At 43.9% G+C, this 24,896-nt stretch overlaps 1 protein-coding gene across 1 annotated transcript; it reads left to right on the forward strand.

Moving 5' to 3' along the window:
- The first annotated feature begins 5,971 nt into the window (after positions 1–5,971).
- Positions 5,972–24,801, forward strand: LOC109896653 (phenylalanine-4-hydroxylase-like). Its single transcript, XM_031831649.1, has 13 exons — positions 5,972–6,186; positions 7,597–7,713; positions 13,394–13,577; positions 14,786–14,874; positions 15,458–15,525; positions 15,992–16,188; positions 16,287–16,422; positions 16,696–16,765; positions 18,666–18,722; positions 18,830–18,925; positions 23,081–23,214; positions 23,361–23,476; positions 23,911–24,801. Exons 1-13 carry the CDS (start codon positions 6,127–6,129, stop codon positions 23,952–23,954), a joined length of 1,368 nt encoding a protein of 455 aa, XP_031687509.1. The 5' UTR covers positions 5,972–6,126; the 3' UTR covers positions 23,955–24,801.
- Positions 24,802–24,896: the final 95 nt, after the last annotated feature.

Raw genomic sequence — 24,896 nt, forward strand, 5'->3', positions numbered from 1 at the left:
GCTCCTCAGACTGTATAGATAGGTGCTGGAGGTGTGGTGGTGGCTGAGGTGGAGCGAGGTGGGGGTGAAGTGGGGTGTGCTGGGGTGGGCTGAGGTGGAGCGAGGTGGGGGTGAAGTGGGGTGTGCTGGGTTACTCTCGCACCCTGTTTTGAGCTCCAGGTGTGGTGGGTTAAGCAGAGCGCTCTGAAGCCTCTAAAGAGGACTCCATTGTACAGGCGCACACTTTCTTCGCCAGCGTTCTACATGCATTAGCTGATCTCCATAAAGCCCCCCCCCCCCCCCCCTCCAGGCCTCCGGCGAATCGCTGCACACCACCTTCAAGCCCCTGTATTGTTGCTGGATTATTCTGGAGTTGGACGAAAGAAAGAGAGGAAGGGAGAGGGATGTCTGTACTTTATCGCCAGGGGAGACGGAGAGTAACGAATGAGCTTCGTTAGAGAAGTGAGTTACTGCGCCGAGGGCCCCACAAACACCTGCAAGGAGACAGGCACGCGCAGAGGCCAGGGCAAGGAGGTCCCGTTGTTTATCTAACTGTGCTACCGGCCCTCTTCCAAAACTTCAGTATACCCCAACCTCATGTCAATCCCTCAATGTATTGTAGCCCCCACAACAATACTGTAATATTCTACTGTCCATCACAATCCCTATCTACCCTTCAGTCCTCTAAAAATACTGTCCAGGACTAGTCCATCAGAATGTCCCCTGGGCCAAGAAACCAACATTCTTTGAAAGGTTTAATAATTGTTACTGTTTGTGTATGTGTGTGTGCCTGTGTGTACATGCAGCTGTGTAAAAATCAGCTTTTCAAGAGGGGAGTTATAGAGTTTATGCTGATGTGCGTGTGTGTGTGTGTGTGTGTGTGTGTGTGTGTGTGTGTGTGTGTGTGTGTGTGTGTGTGTGTGTGTGTGTGTGTGTGTGTGTGTGTGTGTGTGTGTGTGTGTGTGTGTGGTTGAGAATACAGAGAGTGAAGTTGAGAGAGAGGGGCTGTATGATGAATATGGGGGCATTGTTCAGCCATGCTTACCTCCACGGGCAACCATCTGCTCCCTGTCAATGCGTCACCTGCTCGTCTGGGCCGTCTCCACGGAAACCGGGGGAGGGGGATTAGGAGAGGTTATGCCTTTGAAGGGAGGGGCCACAGCGACAGGCGAAGAGGAGGAGGTTGCCTGGGGAGACCAGAGGAAGGGTTACTCAGAGAATGGTGTCCTCTGGTGGAGGAAACTGTATGTCAGCACATCACAATGTTGAATACAGGTCGAAAAGTGTTCCTGGGCAGATCATGTGGTCAGGAAAAACTCTTGGCCCTATAAATAACCTCTGAGCTATTCTTGTGGAATGCTAATGCCAAAATATAAACTCGCCTAGGTTTGTGTGGAGCTCATTTTAAGGCTTTCATTGACGTCATGCAACAGCCAGGAAAGCTGACCAATGTAGTGAACATGACTGTAGTGGCTGATTAGCTGCTGTGAAGTGATGTCCTGTCTGTGTGGGCAGCACAGTGAGACTGGTATATTGTGTGACAGAGAGCAGGAGGATGTCGGTCCATCACAGGGATCTAATTAAGGCACACAGGTACAAACGCTGTGCAGTCTGCCTATGATCACCACCATGTAAACACAGGCCTCAGCGCTGCTTGAAAGGCGTGTGTGGGAGTTCACAATGGACCTGATGAATGCATCAGCCAGCGGCTGGAGACAGGAAGTATTGAAACTGTCAATGAACACAGGAGCAAACAACACTGGGCTTTAAGTTGGACTCTGTCACCCCATCAGCTTCACTGGTAAGATACCACAAATTAAGTTACATTAATAGGTTCTCTCATTAACTTGGAATGAAATAACATGCTATTTAGCAGATGATGAACAATGAACGAACCAAAGAAACTCAGTCTCCTGGCTGGGTCGTTCACCCACTCAGACAGACAAACTTCGAGGCAAACAAACATGGGTGACCATTATACTTTCATGTCTCTGGTGACTTCATGGAGCTCAGATTGGAGGGATGATTCTGTAAATAATACTATGTATATAAAGGTAGAGATAGGATGGGTGGTGATACTGAGAGTTGTGTAGAACAAAGGGTCTGGGGGAAGTGAGAGAGGGGGGTCTGGCTTCACAGTGCACACACTCACTGCTGAGGAGGAGCAGCCTGCCACACATGGACGCTCACCTGGAGCTGTTCTCCTCAGACCCACAGAGAGAGAGAGGAACACAGCCCTGGGGGACAGGAGAAAGTCTGAGTGACAGGTGAAAGTGACCAAGTCGTGGGGAGGAAACACCTATTGTGTTTGGTCAAGAGGGCAGAGAGCCGGAGCAGAGAGATAGGGCCTGCTCAGCCGCCCGTGTCCCTCCTAAAGACGAGCTCGTCAGCCAGCCTCCACACCCAGGGGCCTTTAATGGACTGAGGGGTCGGTTTAACTCACTCTCTTTACCTCATCGTTTAACCCCCCCCCCCCCCCTCACTCACACACACACACACCCTTGGGTCACCAACTGCCAGGTTAGAGACATAACCAAACCCCTCTCCACCAGTACCCTTTTATGTTGTGGAAACAAACCCTAAGGCTAAAACGTATCTCATCAGTTAGGCCAGTTCTATTTGAGGTCAGTTCTACTTGGACTGGTGACAGACAGACTTCCTCTTTCAGTCTAAATAAAATCTACACTTTTGAGATTATATCTGCCTCTCTTCCTGTGACTCCCAACAACTTTCGATGGTATCATGGCAGTTTCCTAATACAAACACTGCACTACCCCTACAACTGACATTTTAGAATCAGATATTATATGAAGTCAGAGAGACAACTGAATGGTGTCCAGAAAAACCTGCATAAGTCCACCAGACACTTCAACCCAGATTCTACAGTAAAGTAGACCACGGTCTCCCATCACATGGAGTAGTTATTACTCTCTATCCACCATTCTCACCAACTCTTTGTTGTCTGCTCACACTGCTATGCTTTATCTTGGCCAGGTCGCAGTTGCAAATGAGAACTTGTTCTCAACTAGCCTACCTGGTTAAATAAAGGTGAAATAATTTTTTTATTTTTTATTCTCCCAATGGGCCTACCGACATTGGGCCTGCGTCCTCTCTGTGCTGGCCTGGGTGAGATGTGCTGTGATCCTGGGAGAGTTGCTGTCAGGGCCACGTGTAGCAGGGAGGTGGCCGGGGGTGACTTTCCTGGGTGTAAAATTCAATTATGCAGCGGGTGAGCGTGTCTGAGCGTGTCTGTTGAGACGCGGTGGGCGCACGGCTGCCTGTTCCCAGCGTGCGGCGAGGGGGTTAAGTGCCACAGAAAGAGCTCCATTATCCGAGTGAGAACAGCCCATGTGGCTGGCCACACGGCCCCCATTCCCCTTTCACTCTCTTTACAACAGCCCTGCTGAAAGCCTCAAAGTTTAATTCTTTATCCCCCCCTCCCCCCTTCAATCTCTCTCCCTCTCTCTCACTCAGTTCAAAAAGAGTTTTGCACAATGCCAGTGGAAACCCAGAGTAGATTCTTCAGCACCCCTGTGGACACTGGGCTGCGGCTGGGAGACAGTGCACATGTGGGCCCGATTCACAGGACTGCCGTCAATCAGGCCATAAATCAACGACATCTCTCATGAAGACACAATTAAGCCTCACAACTCTATAATGCCCCCCCCCCTGTCATCTGTCTTGTCCCAACCAAGCTTCCTAGTCTAGTCTCTACAATCACACGGACTCTGCAGTTATTCAGACGAACACCACAACAACATAATTGAATCCGAGGTCTGTGTTGCATAATGATAGGGCAGTTAATGACTCACAAAAGGTCTAAGAAACTCACAACAGCTGGAATACATGTGGGAAACATTCAGGGAATGGGTCCTGAGACAGGCTAAATGTTCATTCCTCACTATTTTTCACATGAAGCACCCAAATGACAAAATGCCCCAGAACACATTTGACCCAAGGAGTACTTAGTGAGAACAGATGCTCTGTGTGAGACAGAGAGAAGAGGACTGAGGCTCTATGGAACAGGCCGTTGTCCGCACACACTTGGCCACTTCACATGAAGAACGAGCAATTGTCTCCATCACCGTTAATGACGCAGTGAGTCCCCGATCTGATGTACAGTGAGATGAACACATTGAGGAAGTGGACAGGCACATTAATGAGGTTTAATGACACCATTATTACAGCATTGACTATCTGTGCAGCTATGCAATGGAATCCAACAGCAGTCATTGGTATAGGAGACAAGTGTGTAGTCACTGATATACAGTGAGATGACATATGTGCAGTCTGAAGAAATGAATGCTCTTATACAGGAGGTCAAGTAGAGGTCAGACCCTCTCCTTGCATACATTTATCATCGTGTCACTATCCATAATGACCATGAGTGGGTTGGGTGTGTTCTCATTGTTAATACCACATTGTTGAATTGTGAGGAGTAGGCCTATTCTATCAAATGCTTGTTTGTGGTCTCTTTTAACAAGGAGAGGTAGATAGGCCTACCTTCTTTGTTGTAGAGAATTCTGGGTATATTATTGATAGGCATACCTTCTTTGTTGTAGATAATTCTGGGTATATTATTGATAGACCTACCTTCATTGTTGTAGAGGATAATTCTGGGTATATTATTGATAGGCCTACCTTCATTGTTGTAGAGGATAATTCTGGGTATATTATTGATAGGCCTACCTTCATTGTTGTAGAGGAGAATTCTGGGTATATTATTGATAGGCCTACCTTCATTGTTGTAGAGGAGAATTCTGGGTATATTATTGATAGGCCTATCTTCATTGTTGTAGAGGAGAATTCTGGGTATATTATTGATAGGCCTATCTTCAATGTTGTAGAGGAGAATTCTGGGTATATTATTGATAGGCCTATCTTCATTGTTGTAGAGGAGAATTCTGGGTATATTATTGATAGGCCTATCTTCAATGTTGTAGAGGAGAATTCTGGGTATATTATTGATAGGCCCACCTTCATTGTTGTAGAGGAGAATTCTGGGTATATTATTGATAGGCCCACCTTCATTGTTGTTGTAGAGGAGAATTCTGGGTACATTATTGATAGGCCTACATGTCTAGGCCTATTGCCGTACTGTGTTCGTTGAACACCAGCAGAAAGGATGGAGCTGTAAGACAATTTATTTAAATAGCTGTTTTAACATTTTAATTTAGAGTCATGTGAAATGTAAAATACTTACTGCTTATTCACCAGTTGACAGGTATGTTGCCCTGGCACGTGACACAAAAAAATACAGTATTCCTACATGGCTTAGTCCTATAAGACACTCAGGATCAAACAGTTTTTATTTTGAAAAGTAATTTACAACTCTCCGTTTGTTTTTATGGAGAGGGACGTCATGTAGGCAGGCCGCTGAAGTGGCGCTGTATTGAACATCAGCTACAACCTGTTTTAACCGGTTGTTTGGCGCCACCTTGTGGCTTTTAGGAGCACCATCACACCACTGGATGCTGGTAAGAGGGGCCAAGCAAGCAAAACCGACCCCAACACATTCATAACACAAAATACCTAAAGAACTGCAACAAACTTTTGATCGATACAAGTTGCATCGTTTACTGTCATAACGTAGCCTTATATGAGCCTTATATGTGTAGCTGCTACTTATATGAGTAGCAGCTACACAACTTTATTGATTTTAGGGTCATTATAGTGGTCTAATGTCTCATTATGAGCATGCGTCACAGTATAGGAATGCATTGACCATCCTCTTCATCAATATACCTAAGTCATATTCATCTGTTACATCACAGGGAAGTCCTGTGGGTGGAGGCTTGGTTATGGTTATGGTTACAAAACGTTGAGTCTGAACAGCCACCTCTACCCCAGCCACCTCTACCCCAGCCACCTCTACCCCAGCCACCTCTACCCCAGCGCTAGACAATAAGAACCAGGTGTGCCAATATAGCAAAGAACAAAATGTGCCAATATAGCAGTTTCATAACGTCATGGCTCCATAGGGCTATACTCATTCGCGTGACAGGGATACAAACCATAAGGGGGTGTGGTGTCAGGTGGGACAACATGAATGGCTGAAGTTGAACTTGAGCTGCTCAAACAAATTCGACCAAAGCACACACATTCAGCATCAGTAGTTTCATACCTGCGCAACGAGAAGACTGGAGGATGGACAAGGCATACAAAAATATTAACGGGGACTATCCCACACCGGACAACGGCAAAGAGGTAAGCAATATTAAACATCAAATCTAGTGTAAACAATCATATTAAATGTTTAACAACATACATTTATGAACTTGTTTTTCACTAATAATATAATGGTGATGACAATATGTTATAATGTTGAATGAGTAATATACATTTATACACTTATTGACTTATAATACTAGAATGAGGATAACTGATGGTTTTATGATTCTATTCATATAATATAGCCACATCATTATTATTGTGCAGTAAATTCCATGCCACGAGATAGGGAAGGGAACAGGTATATTTGGCATTGGACAAACCCCCTTAAAAACGTGCTATTGTATGAAGTCACAGTGTCATTTGGTGAAACGGCTATTAGAATGGCAGCTATGTTGTTCATTGTCCAGCTACTGTATGTTGTTCACTGTGGATGGAATTTTCTAGTCGGCGGAATGGCAACACAGACTAGACTATTGTAAACATCTCATAGTCATTGTGAATCATGTTAAAAGGTCAGTGACTATGAATCCATGCAGGAATGTGTGTGATAAATATATGTATTGATGTTTTTAATCTGATCTAGAAAAGGGGTGCACAGTTTAACACCAGCTTCTGCTTGAGAGGTAATGATAAAACGTTTAGTGTTTATTAATTCATCACAATAACAGACTGTGGAGATTCTAAATGGATAGAATCCCAATAAACAGCGAAGTTCAAGGAATTGTGGACGTCGAGGTATTTGTGCTGAGTAGAGATAAATAGGCCATTTGGATGAGATGGTGTCAGGGGTCATTACTACAAAAGGTCAGAGGGGAAAGGTGTGAAAGCTTTGCGCTTTAAGAGGTAAGTCTTTTAGAATACGCAAAATAACCTGGGTTCTATAACCACAGCCCACACACAAACACCAAACATGATTTTTCATTGTGAGTGATACTTTCATTCATGGATTAAATTAACACAATCCTAATGATATAATGCATATTTGTTCAACTGTGTGATCTTTTTAAAATTTTTAATTTTACTAGGCAAGTCAGTTAAGAACAAATTCTTATTTTCAATGACGGCCTAGGAACAGTGGGTTAACTGCCTGTTCAGGGGCAGAACAACAGATTTGTACCTTGTCAGCTCGGGGATTCGAACTTGCAACCTTTCGATTACTAGTCCAACGCTCTAACCACTAGGCTACCCTGCCGCCCCAATCTACCTGGATTCCAATCAGGTTTGTGTGTCAGATTGTGGAGGCTCAGTCATTAGGGAGTGGGCGACGTGTTTGCGGTTCGGCTAATCAGAGAGCGAAAGAGTGAGAGGGCATAAAGGAAGAGAAATAGCCGTGTAGTTGAGGGTCACCACGCTACAGAAGGTTGCCCCCTGGAATGTGTGCAGTGGTAAGGTCCAGCCCTGGGGGTCATAAGTCAAATTGCTGTGAGTCTTGTCTTGTTGCAGAGGAAAGGCTCCATGTACCTGGAGGAAGAGACCAGTGCCAAGGCAGGGGTGCTGTCCTGCTTCTTCTCCCTGAAGGAGGAGGTTGGGGCGCTGGCCAAAGCCCTCAGGCTGTTTGAGGTACAACTCAACATAACCATGAACATGAATGTACACAGTATAAACAAACAATCTTACATGTGCAGTAATGTACTGTAGTCACACACACGCAAAGTAATGTTCAATCTTTATTCTGAAATGCTCTGATGTGTTTGTCCAATGAGTCATGGGTCCAATGAGTCATAGGTCAAGGACAAGTAAGAAGTAAAAAACCTGGAAAGCTAAAAAAAAGAAAAAAATTTAAAGCTGAAAGCAGTAGTAGCTGAAATAGCTGTGAAAGCTGTAATAGCTGTAAAAGCAGTAATAGCTGTGAAAGCTGCAAAAGCTGTAATAGCTGTAAAAGCTGAAAAGGCTGTAAATGCTGAAATAGCTGTAAAAGCTGAAATAGCTGTAAAAGCTGAAATAGCTGTAAAAGCTGAAATAACTGTAAAAGCTGAAAAGGCTGTAAAAGCTGAAAAGGCTGTAAAAGCTGAAAAAGCTGTAAAAGCTGAAAAAGCTGTAAAAGCTGAAATAGCTGTAAAAGCTGAAATAGCTGTAAAAGCTGAAATAGCTGTAAAAGCTGAAATAGCTGTAAAAGCTGAAATAGCTGTAAAAGCTGTAAAAGCTGAAATAGCTGTAAAAACTGAAATAGCTGTAAAAGCTGTAAAAGCTGAAATAGCTTTATTATTATGTATTTAATCTGTTTTTAACTTTAAAAGCTAGATGTTGAAATAGTTTCTGTAGGTGAGAAAGAGAGGTGAGTACGAGGCTGTTGTTCAGTACAAGCACAACAACAGGCTATAAGCAAACGATCAGGTGTTTTTATCCATGTCATACCATGCGTACCAAATATGAATAAAACAGATGGAAAAAGACAAATCCACAGTATCTTCAGAGAGTCAACTTCACAGCTGTGTTCTGGACCAGGAAAACGGCTTTGTCACTCCTTCAGGAGGACAGTTATTTTGTTTACATTGGAGTCATTCAGTAGACACTCTAATCCAGAGCCTTTTACAGTAGCGAGGGAATACATTTTCATACATGCTTTCATATTGGTTTCCTGTGGGAATCCAACCCACAACCCTGATGTTGCAAGCACCATGCTCTACCAATGAGCTCCACGGGACCATTTATCACTAGCAACTTTAGGGAGGTAACGATCATGCCCATTAAAATCAGAGAGACTAAAAGATCAGACAGAAGTTTACTAGCTGCCATTTGTCAGTCCAGGGGACCAATTTAAAGAGACAGCCAGGGCTTCACACTGAGTTAGCCAGACCTTCCCTCGTTTCCCTTCTCTCCTCCCATGTAAGAATTTACAAGGTACGCAACCAAACGCGCTTCATCAGACAGCATGTTTCCAGTTAGCTCCAGATGTTCGAGGTTACTGACCATCCTCCTGCATCCGGGTACCTGCCTCAGTAAAGGACCCGTGTCTGGCTGAATACAGTACATAGTTCCCCCCAGTAGGAGTATATCCTACCCTAGGGCCTGCTGTATTTTAATGTGCACAGCTCTGTGTCCGATTGAAACAGGCTCTCTCATACATATAGACCAGTTTGTTAAATCTCTATGCAGGCTCCTGCGACAGAGGCCAAGGTCATGGAAAATAATGCTCCAGTAAATGCACTGTACGGTAACTACTGCACCCCCATGAAGTATGAATACTGGACATTTCCCTGGGGCAGAATTTACATGAACATTTAACTAGCCAAAAAGTGTTTGTCAACATTGTTTCCTTGTTATTTCGGAATCAAAATGATACCATTGCATCATCATGGATGATGCTGTAGCTGTCTTAACACATACATGTTGAACATTGTTGTGTCACTTTAACCCAAGACCTTTCAACCAGGGTTCAAGGTTTGGTCTATTTGAAATATTTTGAGTTTGTTGACAACTCAATCAAATATTAACCAAAATGTGGTTGTTGATCTGACGTCTTTGTCCAATGTGCTGGTTGCCCAGTGTAGATTTACGGCTCTATGGTAACTGTTAGTGTGATGACATCTTTATCTTAGATATCTATGGGAGCAGCTGTGGACACAATCGTTCCAGGCCGCTCTTTGATCCACGATGCAGGCTGAGGTTTCTGTTTTTGAAATAGTCAAATAGTCAAACAGACTGGAAGACACCCATCCGACCCCAATATGGTCACCAGTTATGGCTACTGTGTTCATTTAACCATGTTGTGTTGTTGCCACCAGCAACAGTTGACCCTGTACCAAGGTGCATTGTTTTTTATTTATTTTGTGTTGACTTAAACGACTGTGTACTTCGTAGCACGCAGTCGGGGCTGTTGGGCAGCACATCCATTGTTTCACCTTCGACGATGAAGTGCTATCAAAGTTTAATGTCCTAGTGGTCAAAACAGAATTGGATTGTCTTGTGCCTCACTTGTAGGGGAGAGCGGGGTAAGTTGTGTCAAAGGATTAGTTGAGCCACCCCTTGTTTCTAAGAAACCATACACACAATTAATCATCTGACCAAATATTTAGGAAGAGGTCATCATTTCATGGAGTCTTGGGAAGGAAGAAACCACATGGAAAAAGTGGTAAGTTAGGTCCAAAAAAGAGAAAATAAATGAGTGTGCTAATTTAGTGTTTCATGATGCTTGAATCGAAACCAAAGTAGATGGTTTTATACATCAGTTGGGGTCTCTATAAACTTCACATGAGGTTCTAAACCTAGCTTGAAAGTTCATCCTTGTAGCTATGTTGGCTAATATAGACAAAATGTTTGCCTTGGAGTAAGTTGAGAAAATGGACATTAGGATAAGTAGAGCCAATGGTTACCATTCTCCATACAAATGATTCAAGTTGGTCAGTTGTATGCATAATACGCCTGCAATAGGTCATGCATATGAACTCAAGATATAGCATTTGTATTGTTACAGAACAGACATCCTCATGTCCCGTGTATACAAATGTAAAGCAATCAGGGGTCTAGCCCCCTTGAGGTTATTGAGAGAGCAGCCAACGGAGTGAGAGAGGGGAAGAAGTCCATTCGATCAGCAGCAATGGATGGGAAAAAAATTGACTGAATGACACTGAAGAGGTACATTGACAAAAAAAGAAAACTAACATGTTCCTTGTGAAAGAGAGGCTATGAGAGAGTTGCAGAGGCACAGGAGGTCTTATCTGATTGACATGGAGCTTGATAAACATATCAAGAATTTCGCAGACCAGTTTCATGGGCCTAATCGCCTCAAAATAACTTGCCTACGAATTGGTACATCGAAACAACATCCCTGTCCCAGACAACTGGTCACGAAATGGAAGGGTTAGTGATTTAGTACAGAGATATCTATATCTGAAAGTAGGCATACATTTAAATATACAATATACCACATCCCCATTCCATTAATTAAACTTTGACCTTCCATTCCCATCACCCACTCACCCCGTCCCTATTTTCAACCTACCCAGGCCAGGGTAAGTTGTGACAAGAGACCAATTTTTTGGGGGGGGCAAGCCGTTTTCAAAACTATTATGAATTCTGATTATTTCCAGGGACACACACCATCCTGAAATATATGTAGATATCTTTGTTAGAAAGAATACTATATTTCCCTTGATGTTGTGATGCTGAATGTAAATAACAGCTCAACTTACCCCACTCTCCCCTACAGATAAAAAAAAAAATCTTAATGTGTGTTTGTGGAGATGTGTGAGATCAATAAGTATCTTCCACGTGCTGTGCTCCAAATGTAAACATGAGAAGCTCCTCTGCACCTATGAGCTCTCATTCCCCAGACCCACCCCCTACTCTGCCCCCATCTCCCTGTAAAACCCAAAACCTCCCCACCATCAGACCAAATTGTAGTCCAATCACTTTCCAGCATCCACACCCTCCTTTTCTATAAAAACAGGCCATGTTACCCTGACAACCATCAACATCAGCTTCCCCCCCCCCCCCCCCCCCCCCCATGGGCCTAATCGCCTCAAAATAACTTGCCTACGAATTGGTACATCGAAACAACATCCCTGTCCCAGACAACTGGTCACAAAATGGAAGGCTTAGTGATTTAGTACAGAGATATCTATATCTGAAAGTAGGCATACATTTAAATATACTATATACCACATCCCCATTCCATGAATTAAACTTTGACCTTCCATTCCCAAGTTGTGACAAGAGACCAATTTTTTTGGGGGGGGGAAGCCGTTTTCAAAACTATTATGAATTCTGATTATTTCCAGGGACACACACCATCCTGAAATATATGTAGATATCTTTGTTAGAAATAATACTATATTTCCCTTGATGTTGTGATGCTGAATGTAAATAACAGCTCAACTTACCCCACTCTCCCCTACAGATAAAAAAAAATGTGTGAGTGTTAATGTGTGTTTGTGGAGATGTGTGAGATCAATAAGTATCTTCCACGTGCTGTGCTCCAAATGTAAACATGAGAAGCTCCTCTGCACCTATGAGCTCTCATTCCCCAGACCCACCCCCTACTCTGCCCCCATCTCCCTGTAAAACCCAAAACCTCCCCACCATCAGACCAAATTGTAGTCCAATCACTTTCCAGCACCCACACCCTCCTTTTCTATAAAAACAGGCCACGTTACCCTGACAACCATCAACATCAGCTGCCCCCCCCCCCCCCCCGTAGAGCCCCTCTCAGTCATCAGTGGGAAGACAGGAACATATGCATGGTTTTGGAATACAATGTTCCCATATGGCTTTATGTATGTGGAGTGAAACATCGAAGGCATCCAAGTAGAAACCATCATAATTTGAATGTGAGAACCTGAAAATGACAGCTCAAGTAGGACGGACCGAATGCAAAGGAAACGTTTACATTGGCTCCATATATCCATATTACCAGCTGCATAACCAGCATCATTCATACCTATGTACATTTACAGTATTCATTTGGAGTCAAGAAGTCCTCCTATGCAGTTCCAGTCCCCAGCTACATCTCACTAACTCCCTGTTTATCGCTCTGAAACGCCAGCCCATGTGATGTGGGTTGGATGCGAGGAGTTAATTCCTAGCATCAGTAAGCTTGTCATGACCGGACCAAGGCCTTAGCCCAGCCAGGGCACTGGAAGGATTAATGTCACTCACACCAGGCCTTGTGGTAGACATTCATTCCACTTCAAAAGTCACCAGGAGCATAGCGACATCCCTAGGAAGTACACAAATCTACCCAAACGACCCATAGAGGCCCTGGGTCCACATTAACTGGGCGGGGGGGCATATTTTGGAGCGTTGTTTTGTAACTAAATGCTGTTGGATGTTGAAACAACAGCAGATTCATATGGTTGTTGTGCAAGCCCTTTCAATGCTACCACAGCTCACGTCCTGGCTCTAGTCGGTTCTATAACATCCAGCCCACAGTTAATTATCTGGGTGATTGTTTAGTGGTGTACTGTTCTGTCCTAAGGGCATGGTCGACTCCACAAAGCCTGTCAAATGACCACTGTTTGGATGTGCACTTGGCGCCCTCTAGGGGTATGCTAAGTCCACACAAAGTATTTCCAGTGCTGGATCGTCATGAGTTGAATCACAGGTTTTTAAACTCGTTTTTCAAAGATGTAACCTAACTTTTATTGTCAATAATACAATAATGCTTTTAAAGTAAATATACAAAACAAAATGACCAAAGAAATAAAGTGATTTACAAGATCTAATAGCAGGTTTGAACCACCCAGCTGTCACACAGGATTTACAGAGCTACATGGCTTCTCCTCTGTCTCTGACTCAACAGGAGAAGGGCATCAACCTGATGCACATCGAGTCTCGCCCGTCGCGACTGAACAACCAGGAGTTTGAGTTCTTCATCAGCGTGGACACCAGCTACTCCAAGTCCCTGGATGAGGTCATCGACGGCCTGCGCACCGAGATCAGTGGCCACGTGCACGAGCTCTCACGCAACAAACAGAAGGACACAGGTGTGTGTATCAGGATTGGGGTTAATTCCAACTCTCGGCAACGCTTTTTATTTAGGAATATTTGGAATTGGAATACAGAATTACTTTTTGAATTGACTAGAGTTGAAATGGAATTCATCCTAATCCTGGTGTGTATGAGTGTATGTATATAGAAAGATATGATCAATGAATAATCAATCTAGATATGCATATAACGTATTAGAAACCATGACTGAAAGTTTTGAAAACCATGACTGATTCAAATCATGACTATTAAATCATTATTTTAAGTCTACTTAACAATAATTATATGATGATATATTTGTGTCTAGGAGGGAGAAGGGGGAAGTAGACAAAGCCTGTGTGTGTGTGTCACATGATCTGAACTTTGGGTGGCGCTTTAGCAGGCCACCAGCCAGACTGTCTAATGAGGTGATGAGCGTCACCGCGGAGACGGATGGCCTGTCCCTCACATCCAGCCTCCTTTATTAGTTGTTTCCACAATGACATTAGTTTAGTTACTGGGTACCAACTGGCCTGGCTGCAAACAGAGGAGCCCAGTGTCACCGACTGTCACAGAACAGACTGCCTCTATCACAGACCCAGAGGAGGGAAACCCGAACAGGGTCATCGCTCATCCCGGACAGATAGACAGGGCCACCACCAAGCCCCCTCTGCCTAGCCCTATGGTCTACTGGACAGGGCGACAGGTTAATGTGTGATTGGAGGATATTCAAGATATTTATGGTCTGAGATGGAGACAGGCTGTTTTGAGAGGAGTCTGGTGGGATCCCATTGTTCCCCTAGCCTCAGGCTGGACCACACGGCCTCGATTTAGATTAATGGTTGATGTCCAGTACTTCTAACTGTCATAAATGAGCCAATGGGTGACCTCCTCTGGTGCTCTGTTCACTGTCAACATGGTTACTGGATAGTGTTCTATCCCAATACAAAGCACCCTGCAGGCAAATCCCCCACAAAGCCATCCACATCAATATTCATTTGGGCTTCACTTGTTTCAATCAATTTACATTTTGGAACTGGACATTGAACACAAGGCAGATATACTACAGACAATTGTAAATATTACTAAATTGTAGTTTTCTACATCTCAAGAAGTTATGCACGATTGTTTTGACTGGTTTTACTCTGGTCTGTTTTGGCCATGTATATATCTATTTGTCACATTCACCTGAACTGGGTAATGAGGAGATTCCCCCGTCCCACAGTTCCATGGTTCCCCAATGACATCCAGGACTTGGATCGCTTTGCCAACCAGATTCTGAGCTACGGATCTGAGCTGGATTCTGATCACCCTGTAAGGATCAACCATTTATTACTGTCTGTTTACATCCTACACACTGTGTACTGGGTGTCTGCTTTGTATTGTCTGTGTGTCTGCATTGTTGGGAAGGGCCCGTAAGTTAACATTTCACTGTTAGGTCACACTTGTTATACGAAGCGTGTGACAATTACTATTTCATTTGATTTGTGTGTGTGCGTGTACATACGTATGTACATGTGTGTGTGCATGTGCACCCACACGTGTGTTTCATGAAAGACTCAAATCGTGATGAGTCCCCACTCTGCTATCTATTCTAATGGAAACTCTCTAGGGCCCCAAATTGATGTCATTGCTTTAATTGAGCCCCTATAATTATAGATAATTGCTCCCTTTTGCCACCGCCTATAAAGTGAAATGTATTCCTCATGAGCTGCATACATTCTACAAAGGCCTCATTTGAATATGTGTTTCCAGCCAGGGCTCTCAGCAGAGTGGGAGAGTATGATACTGTCAAAGAGTCCAAGTGGTCCTAGCTGAGGATTTACACACTATATACAGGACCAGGCAGTGATCATAAATAAGATCTAACATTGATTACTTCTGTCTTTCACTCCAGGGCTTCACAGACCCAGTGTACAGAATCAGGAGGAAGGAGTTTGCCGACATTGCCTACAGCTACAGACAGTAACTATCCATCCATCCAGACTAGAATACTTTTTCTCTTGGGCTCTAGAACTTTTTCTCTTGGGTTCTAGCTTCTAGAACCTACTAGAAGTGATCTATGTCCCTCTCCTCCAGCCTCATTTCAGTCCCCGCTTGGCCTTTTATTGAAAATGACCACAAACAAAAGGAGACAAATTACAGAGGGGGCAGTGGTGGATTTGAAGCCTCTAGCTTTGTTCGCATAATTGAGACTTCATTATTCCCAGGAACTACAAAGAGCGCCAGCCCCAATGAAAACGCCCTCACAGGAAGCTCACATTTACATAGCAGTGGGACCTTGGTAGAATAATGAAGTGAATCCACTCACTGATCCCCCCCCCCCCCTCATCCGTCCCCCCTCACCAAATAGGGACTGTTGTGTGTCTGTGTATAGAATAACATAGTATACACAAGTGTGTTTTAACAACAGTGTGTCTCTCTGTTTCAGTGGCCAGGTCATTCCCAAGGTGGAGTACACAGCGGAGGAGAAGGCCACATGGAGCACAGTGTTCAATGAGCTGAAGACTCTGTACCCCACGCACGCCTGCCGCGAGCACAACCGTGTGTTCCCCCTGCTGGAGCAGTACTGCGGCTACAGGCAGGACAACATCCCCCAGCTGGAGGACATCTCACGCTACCTGCAGTGTAAAGACAACCGATCGTGCCCAAGTGCCCCACTTCCTATGCTTCTATCAGCGTCCCACATACACTGACATGGTACCCTCCCCTCCTTTCTGTTTTAGCGTGCACAGGTTTTCGGCTGCGCCCAGTGGCTGGCCTGCTCTCCTCTCGGGATTTCCTGGCTGGTCTGGCCTTCCGAGTCTTCCACTCTACACAGTACATCCGGCACCAATCCAAGCCCATGTACACACCTGAGCCGTAAGTGTCACCCTCATCATTTTAAGGGGAAAAAAACATCAAAAAGACAACATTGCCATGGTATGTTTTATGGGCCGTCCGATTTTCGTCATTTTCGCCCGTTTCCACACATATAGAATCGGTTGGTACTCGGTTTGCAAATTACGGCACCCTGTTAAGTATTTTCGGCCGGCAAACGCCTCTGTTGTGTCCGTACCTTTATATTAAGTATCACACCCCACCTTGGGACCAGTTGAATATGTTCTACAGTCATTGACTTACATCTCTCCACAGGGATATCTGCCATGAACTCCTGGGCCATGTTCCTCTGTTTGCTGACCCCACCTTTGCCCAATTCTCACAGGTAAAGAACACAAGAGGACATGAACTTTCTTTAACCCCTGCTGGTATCATAACTTCAGAGAACTATCGTTGGCGTGAAAAAGGGTACCACTTTAAAGATCAGCTTCAAACACAGTCATGCTAGTCATAATGTTGAAGAGGATTGAGGAGAATGCCATGCAACTGTACTGCATGTGTCAGTTTTTCTCTAATATTGGTTTTACTCCTGTAGAACGCTTTCATCGGTGTTACAGCACAATATCCTGAAGCAGATACAGTTGAAGTCAGAAGTTTACATACACTTAGGTTGGAGTCATTAAAACTCGTTTTTCAACCTCTCCACACATTTCTTGTAAACAAACTATAGTTTTTGCAAGTCTGTTAGGACATCTACTTTGTGCATGACACAAGTAGTTTTTCCAACAATTGTTTACAGACAGATTATTTCACTGTATCACATTTCCAGTGGGTCAGAAGTTTACATACACTAAAATGACTGTGCCTTTAGATAGTTTGGAAAATTCCAGAAAATGATGTCATGGCTTTAGAAGCTTCTGGTAGGCTAATTGACATAATTTGAGTCAATTGGAGGTGTACCTGTGGATGTATTTCAAGGCCTACCTTCAAACTCAGTGCCTCTTTGCTTGACATCATGGGAAAATCAAAAGAAATCAGCCAAGACCTCCAAAATGGTGGACCTCCACAATTCTGGTTCATCCTTGAGAGCAATTTCCAAACGCCTGAAGGTACCACGTTCATCTGTACAAACAATAGTATGCAAGTATAAACCCCATAGGACCACGCAGCTGTCACACCGCTCAGGAAGGAGACGCGTTCTGTCTCCTAGAGATGAACGTACTTTAGTGTGCGAAAAGTGCAAATCAATCCCAGAACAACAGCAAAGGACCTTGTGAAGATGCTGGAGGAAACAGGTGCAAAAGCATCTTTATCCACAGTAAAATGAGTCCTATATCGACATAACCTGAAAGTCTGCTCAGCAAGGAAGAAGCCACTGCTCCAAAACCGCCATAAAAAAAGCCAGACTACGGTTTGCAACTGCACATGAGGACAAAGATCGTACTTTTTGGAGAAATGTCATCTGGTCTGATGAAACAACAATAGAACTGTTTGGCCATAATGACCATCGTTATGTTTGAAGGAAAAAGGGGGAGGCTTGCAAGCCGAAGGACACCATCCCAACCGTGAAGCACGGGGGTGGCAGCATCATGTTGTGGGGGTGCTTTGCTGCAGGAGGGACTGGTGCACTTCACAAAATAGATGGCATCATGATATATTGAAGCAACATCTCAAGACATCAGTCAAGAAGTTAAAGCTTGGTCACAAATGGGTCTTCCAAATGGACAATGACCCCAAGCATACTTCCAAAGTTGTGGCAAAATGGCTTAAGGGCAACAATGTCAAGCTATTGGAGTGGCCATATCAAAGCCCTGACCTCAATCCTATAGACAATTTGTGGGTAGAACTGAAAAAGTGTGTGCGAGCAAGGAGGCCTGCAAACCTGACTCAGTTACACCAGCTCTGTCAGTAGAAATGGGCCAAAATTCACCCAACTTATTGTGGGAAGCTTATGGAAGGCTACCTGAAACATTTGACCCAAGTTAAACAATTTAAAGGCAATGCTACCAAATACTAATTGAGTGTATGTAAAGTTCTGACACACTGGGAATGTGATGAAAGAAATAAAAGCTGAAATATATAACTATTTCTACTATTATTCTGACATTTCACATTCTTATAATAAGGTGGTGATTCTAACTGACCTAAGACAGGGAATTTTTACTCTGATTAAATGTCAGGAATTGTGAAACAAGTTTAAAAATGTATTTGGCTAAGGTGTATGTAAACTTCCGACTTCAACTGTATGGACAATAACATGATTTATTTGACACTATTCTGAACAGGAAATCGGTCTGGCTTCCCTGGGTGCCCCCGACGAGTACATTGAGAGGCTTGCTACTGTAAGTATCTCAGACGGCTGTAGTTGATGTTGTGAGACGACTCCTGATACCAGAGGAAGGCAAAACAATATTGAATGTGTGATGAGCCCTTGTCTGCCTGTCCACAGGTCTATTGGTTCACAGTGGAGTTTGGCCTCTGCAAGCAGGGCTCTGAGATCAAGGCCTATGGAGCTGGCCTTCTCTCATCATTTGGAGAGCTGCAGGTATTTACATTGTATTTACACCTTCCAGAGCGACTTACAATGACAAATAGATGCTAGAAGCAGCCATAGTGGTCACATGTTGGGCATCTTCACAACAGAACAATTCCGGCGCCGACAGAGATGGCCGCCTCGCTTCGCGTTCCTAGGAAACTATGTGGTATTTTTTTTTTTTTACGTGTTATTTCTTACATTGGGACCCCAGGTAATCTTAGGTTTTATTACATACAGTCGGGAGGAACTATTGGATATAAGAGCAACGTCAACTCACCATCATTACCATTAGGAATACGACTTTCCCGAAGCAGATCCTCAGTTTTGCCCACCACCCAGGACAATGGATCGGATCCCAGCCGGCGAACCAAAACAACAACACCGTAAAAGCAGTCTTCTGGTCAGGCTCCGGAGACCGGCACATCGCGCACTGCTCCCGAGCATACTACTGGCCAATGTCCAGTCTCTTGACAACAAGGTAGATGAAATCCAAGCAAGGGTAGCATTCCAGAGACATAAGAGACTAACGTTCTTTGCTTCACGGAAACATGGCTCACTCGAGACACGCTATCGGAGTCGGTACAGCCAGCTGGTTCCTTCATGCATCACGCTGACAGAAACAAGCATTCTGGTAAGAACGAGACGTGGTGTGATCATAACAACATACAGGAACTCAAGTCCTTCTGTTCACCTGACTTAGAATTCCTCACAATCAAATGTCGACCACATTATCTACCAAGGGAATTCTCTTCGATTATAATCACAGCCGCATATATTCCCCCCCAAGCAGACATCGATGGCCCTGAACGAACTTCATTTGACTCTGTGTAAACTGGAAACCACATATCCTGAGGCTGCATTCATTGTAGCTGGGGATTAGAACAAGACTAATCTGAAAACAAGACTCCCTAAATTCTATCAGCATATCGATTGTGCAACCAGGGCTGGTAAAACCCTGGATCATTGTTATTCTAACTTCCGCAACGAATATAAGGCCCTCCCCCGCCCTCCTTTCGGAAAAGCTGACCAGCCTATAGACCAGCCTATAGACAGAAACTAAAATAGGAAGCTCCCGCTGGTCCGGCCAATCTGATTCCATGCTTCAAGATTGCTTCAATCACGTGGACTGGGATATGTTCCGCATTGCGTCAAACAACAACATTGATGAATACGCTGATTCTGTGAGCAAGTTTATTAGCAAGTGCATCGGCGATGTCGTACCCACAGCAACTATTAAAATATTACCAAACCAGAAACCGTGGATTGATGGCAGCATTTGAACTAAACTGAAAGTGCGAACCACTGCTTTTAAATCAGGGCAAGGTGACCGGAAACATGACCGAATACAAACAGTGTAGCTATTCCCTCTGCAAGGCAATCAAACAAGCTAAGCGTCAGTAGAGACAAAGTAGAGTCGCAATTCAACGGCTCAGACACAAGAGATATGTGGCAGGGTCTACAGTCAATCACGGATTACAAAAACGAAAACCAGCCCAGTCGCGGACCAGGATGTCTTGCTCCCAGACAGACTAAACAACTACTTTGCTCGCTTTGAGGACAGACTAAACAACTTCTTTGCTCGCTTTGAGGACAATACAGTGCCACTGACACGGCCCACTACCAAAACCTGCGGACTCTTCTTCACTGCAGACGGCGTGAGTAAAACATTTAAACGTGTTAACCCTCGCAAGGCTGCAGGCCCAGACGGCATCCCCAGCAGCGTCCTCAGAGCATGTGCAGACCAGCTGGCTGGTGTGTACGGACATGTCCAATCAGTCCTTATCCCAGTCTGCTGTTCCCACATGCTTCAAGAGGGCCACCATTGTTCCTGTTCCCAAGAAAGCTAAGGTAACTGAGCTAAACGACTACCGCCCCGTAGCACTCACTTCCGTCATCATGAAGTGCTTTGAGAGACTAGTCAAGGACCATATCACCTCCACCCTACCTGACACCCTAGACCCACTCCAATTTGCTTACCGCCCCAATAGGTCAACAGATGACGCAATCGCAACCACACTGCACTAACCCATCTGGACAAGAGGAATACCTTTGTGAGAATGCAGTTCATCGACTACAGCTCAGCATTTAAAACCACAGTACCCTCCAAACTCGTCATCAAGCTCGAGACCCTGGGTCTCGACCACGCCCTGTGCAACTGGGTACTGGACTTCCTGACGGGCCGCCCCCAGGTGGTGAGGGTAGGTAACAACATCTCCACCCCGCTGATCCTCAACACTGGGGCCCCACAAGGGTGCGTTCTGAGACCTCTCCTGTACTCCCTGTTCACCCACAACTGCGTGGCAATGCACGCCTCCAACTCAATCATCAAGTTAGCAGATGACACTACAGTGGTAGGCTTGATTACCAACAACGACGAGACGGCCTACAGGGAGGAGGTGAGGGCCCTCGGAGTGTGGTGTCAGGAAAATAACCCCACACTCAACGTCAACAAAACAAAGGAGATGATCGTGGACTTCAGGAAACAGCAGAGGGAGCACCCCCCTATCCACATTGACGGGACAGTAGTGGAGAAGGTAGTAAGTTAAGTTCCTTGGCGTACACATCACGGACAAACTGAATTGGTCCACCCACACAGACAGCGTGGTGAAGAAGGCGCAGAGATGCCTCTTCAACCTCAGGAGGCTGAAGAAATTTGGCTTGTCACCAAAAGCACACAAACTTTTACAGATGCACAATCGAGAGCATCCTGTCGGGCTATATCACCGCCTGGTACGGCTACTGCTCCACCCACAACTGTAAGGCTCTCCAAAGGGTAGTGAGGTCTGCACAACGCATCACCAGGGGCAAACTACCTGCCCTCCAGGACACCTACACCACCCAATGTCACAGGAAGGCCATAAGGATCAACAACCACCCGAGTCACTGCCTGTTCACCCCGTTATCATCCAGAAGGCGAGGTCAGTACAGGTGCATCAAAGCAGGGACCGAGAGACTGAAAAACAGCTTCAATCTCAAGGCCATCAGACTGTTAAACAGCCACCACTAACATTGAGTGGCTGCTGCCAACATACTGACTCAACTCCAGCCACTTTAATAATGTAAAAATTGATGAAAAATGTATCACTAGCCACTTTAAACAATGCCACTTCATATAATGTTTATATACCCTACATTACTCATCTCATATGTATATACTGTACCCGATACCACCATCTACTGCATCTTGCCTATGCCATTCTGTACCATCACTCATATTTTTATGTACATATTCTTCATTCCTTTACACTTGTGTGTGTATAAGGTAGTTGTTGTGAAATTGTTAGGTTAGATTACTTGTTGGTTATTACTGCATTGTTGGAACTAGAAGCACAAACATTTCGCTACACTCACATTAACATCTGCTAACCATGTGTATGTGACAAATAAAATTTGATTTGGTTGCCATTTAGCCATGTGGCTATTTTTGCGAGGGTGTCTTTCATGACCTGTTTTTATGCCCACGTGCGCAGGCCTCCTTTCTGCAGTTCTAATATAAACAAATCCCTATGAGGTAGCCCAGTGGGCTGTCAGTCAGCAGCATCGCATTAGTCAAATTGAAGACTGTTCTCAGGGCAGACCTGGTTGTAGCTAGATATGTTGGGGACAGTTCTAATCTTAACCTAATTCTCCAAACCTGCCAGGTAAGTTCTCCTAACCTGCTACGAAAAGTAACTTCCACTAGTAAAAACCGTCAGACCTGCCCTGATACCAATCTTGGTTTCCACTAATGCAATACAGCTGTTTGTTAGTGGTCCACCCAGGGCTCAGGCTAAATGTGTCACTGGCGGAAACTGGTGAGGAGTGGGTTAGTGGTTCACTGGAGAAGTAGGGGGCAGAGACAGAATTAATATCTTAAGTCACATTATACATTGTCATCAGAGGATGAGCAGTTAGCTGAGTCATATCACAGCAGGACGCCATTCACACTGCACTTCCTGTTTACTGCTACCTAGGCGCACAGAATGTCATTGAGGAATTGCACACTGCTAGTGGTCCATGACCTCAAAACACCAAATGAGGACTTGTAACCTGGATTCTGCTCATTGTAGATTGATTCATGACAGTGGTGCATCTCCCATGACAGTGGTGCATCTCCCATAAGTGGGGATTAGAGTTGGAGTCAAACTCTGGAATAACATTTGACTGTTTTGAATTGTTTTACAGTACTCTTTGACAGACAAGCCCAAGATTCAACCATTTGACCCTGCAAAGACCAGCCTCCAGAAGTACCCAATCACTGAGTTCCAACCCGTTTACTTTGTTGCAGAGAGCTTTGATGACGCCAAAGAGAAAGTCAGGTATTATTTAACATCTGCACAATATGAAACTTGAATTATGTCACATTCATTCACTGCATTTGCTTTGGAACTCTGGATCTTTATATCGCAATATATACGTTCACATTTTCAATTGAAAGTCCTATGTTATGACTTTTTATACACAGGAAATTTGCCGACACCATCCCCAGGCCTTTCTCAGTGCGCTACAATGCGTACACCCAAAGCATTGAAGTCTTGGATAACACCCAGCAGCTGAGAAACCTGGCTGACAACATCAGTGGTGTGTGACATTTCTATGGAGTCCTCATAAAACTAACTTCTCAATAACCCCTTATGCAAATACCAACATCAAGTACTATTGGAAATGGATTCAAATGAGATTTTCTACCAATTGTCATTTATATACACTGTGTGTAGTATATGCTATTTAGCGTACACTTTTATTCAAAGCGGCTTACAGTCATGCAGGCATACATTTTACATAAGGGTGGTCCTGGGAATCAAACCCAGTACTCTGACATTGCAAGCACCATGATCTACCAACTGAGCTATAGAAGACCACACTAGGATTTATTTTTGTCTTGCCTTTTACAAATTGAAAACAGTTTAATGCAATACAATATTGGTATGAATGCCCAACTCCTACTGGAATGTAATGTTTCTTAATCTTCCACAGATGAACTACCTAATGTTATCATGTTGCTTTTATTTTAGGGGAAATTGGGATCTTGTGCAATGCCCTGCGGAAGATGGAGTAAGGAGACCACTTTGGAGACATCCTTCAATACTGATGTGCGCAATGATAGAATCTCAATGCATTTCATCAATCTTATAGATTTCCATTATACTCTTTGTATTTATAATCTGTGTGCTTGTCCATTATAACATCTAATGCATTCTGCTTCATCTTTATATCAATTATTCATAAATACCTACTGCATCCCAGACACTAGTCATTTTAAGTAGAACATTTTCATTTTAGTCGTCAATATTAGAGGAGCACTCGCTCAATGAATCACACAGACATACTACTAAGCCAATGAAAATGCACATCGAAATTAGTCACTCATTGTAAATATGAAGTTACATAAAACAAGTATTAACTTTAAATGAATTATTCGATAAGTGAGTGAGTTTTTCGTTAGATTTTTGTTAACACCAACAAGGAGAAGTATTATTTTAACATACCCTTTTCAGTATGTTCTAGAAATCCAACACCGCCACTACAGTATTGATAGGTTAACCGATGTCATTTTCTGTAACCAGCTGAGAGGGATTACATTGGAAGAGTGCTGTTCCAGAACTATTAGCTCAGGCTTTGAAGACGATCTAATTCGCACTTGAGTATTCTATCTATATTGGTTAAATCTCAAATAACAAAAATACATCCTTGCATTATGTTAGAAATAGCTAGGCCTATATAACACAATAAGGAAATGCAATGTGTATGTCCAGCATGTTAGAGAATGTGTTTGATTATATCCTGAATTCTGATTAATCCAAATGATCGACTGTTTTTCCATTCTTTACTATCACGTGTTTGTATAATAATATATAATATAACGTGTTATTAACTTGCCAAATAAATGTATGCTTAAAAGGTTATTTCAGATCAATTCTCAAAATAATTGTGTTTTATTATTATTATTAGGCTATAATTGGTTGTGAGGACATATTTTGTAGAGTCTGTCAAAGTGCGT

This window comes from Oncorhynchus kisutch, linkage group LG9, assembly GCF_002021735.2.
Source record: "Oncorhynchus kisutch isolate 150728-3 linkage group LG9, Okis_V2, whole genome shotgun sequence".
In the NCBI taxonomy this organism is placed as follows: domain Eukaryota; kingdom Metazoa; phylum Chordata; class Actinopteri; order Salmoniformes; family Salmonidae; genus Oncorhynchus; species Oncorhynchus kisutch.

What these genes read in the sequence shown, in the direction of transcription:
- LOC109896653 (XM_031831649.1), top strand. Translation starts at nt 6,127, where the DNA reads ATGGACAAGGCATACAAAAATATTAACGGGGACTATCCCACACCGGAC. An exon ending in CCCATGTACACACCTGAGCC is followed by an intron (nt 16,423 to 16,695) that starts GTAAGTGTCACC and finishes ATCTCTCCACAG; the next exon opens with GGATATCTGCCATGAACTCC. An exon ending in CATCATTTGGAGAGCTGCAG is followed by an intron (nt 18,926 to 23,080) that starts GTATTTACATTG and finishes ATTGTTTTACAG; the next exon opens with TACTCTTTGACAGACAAGCC.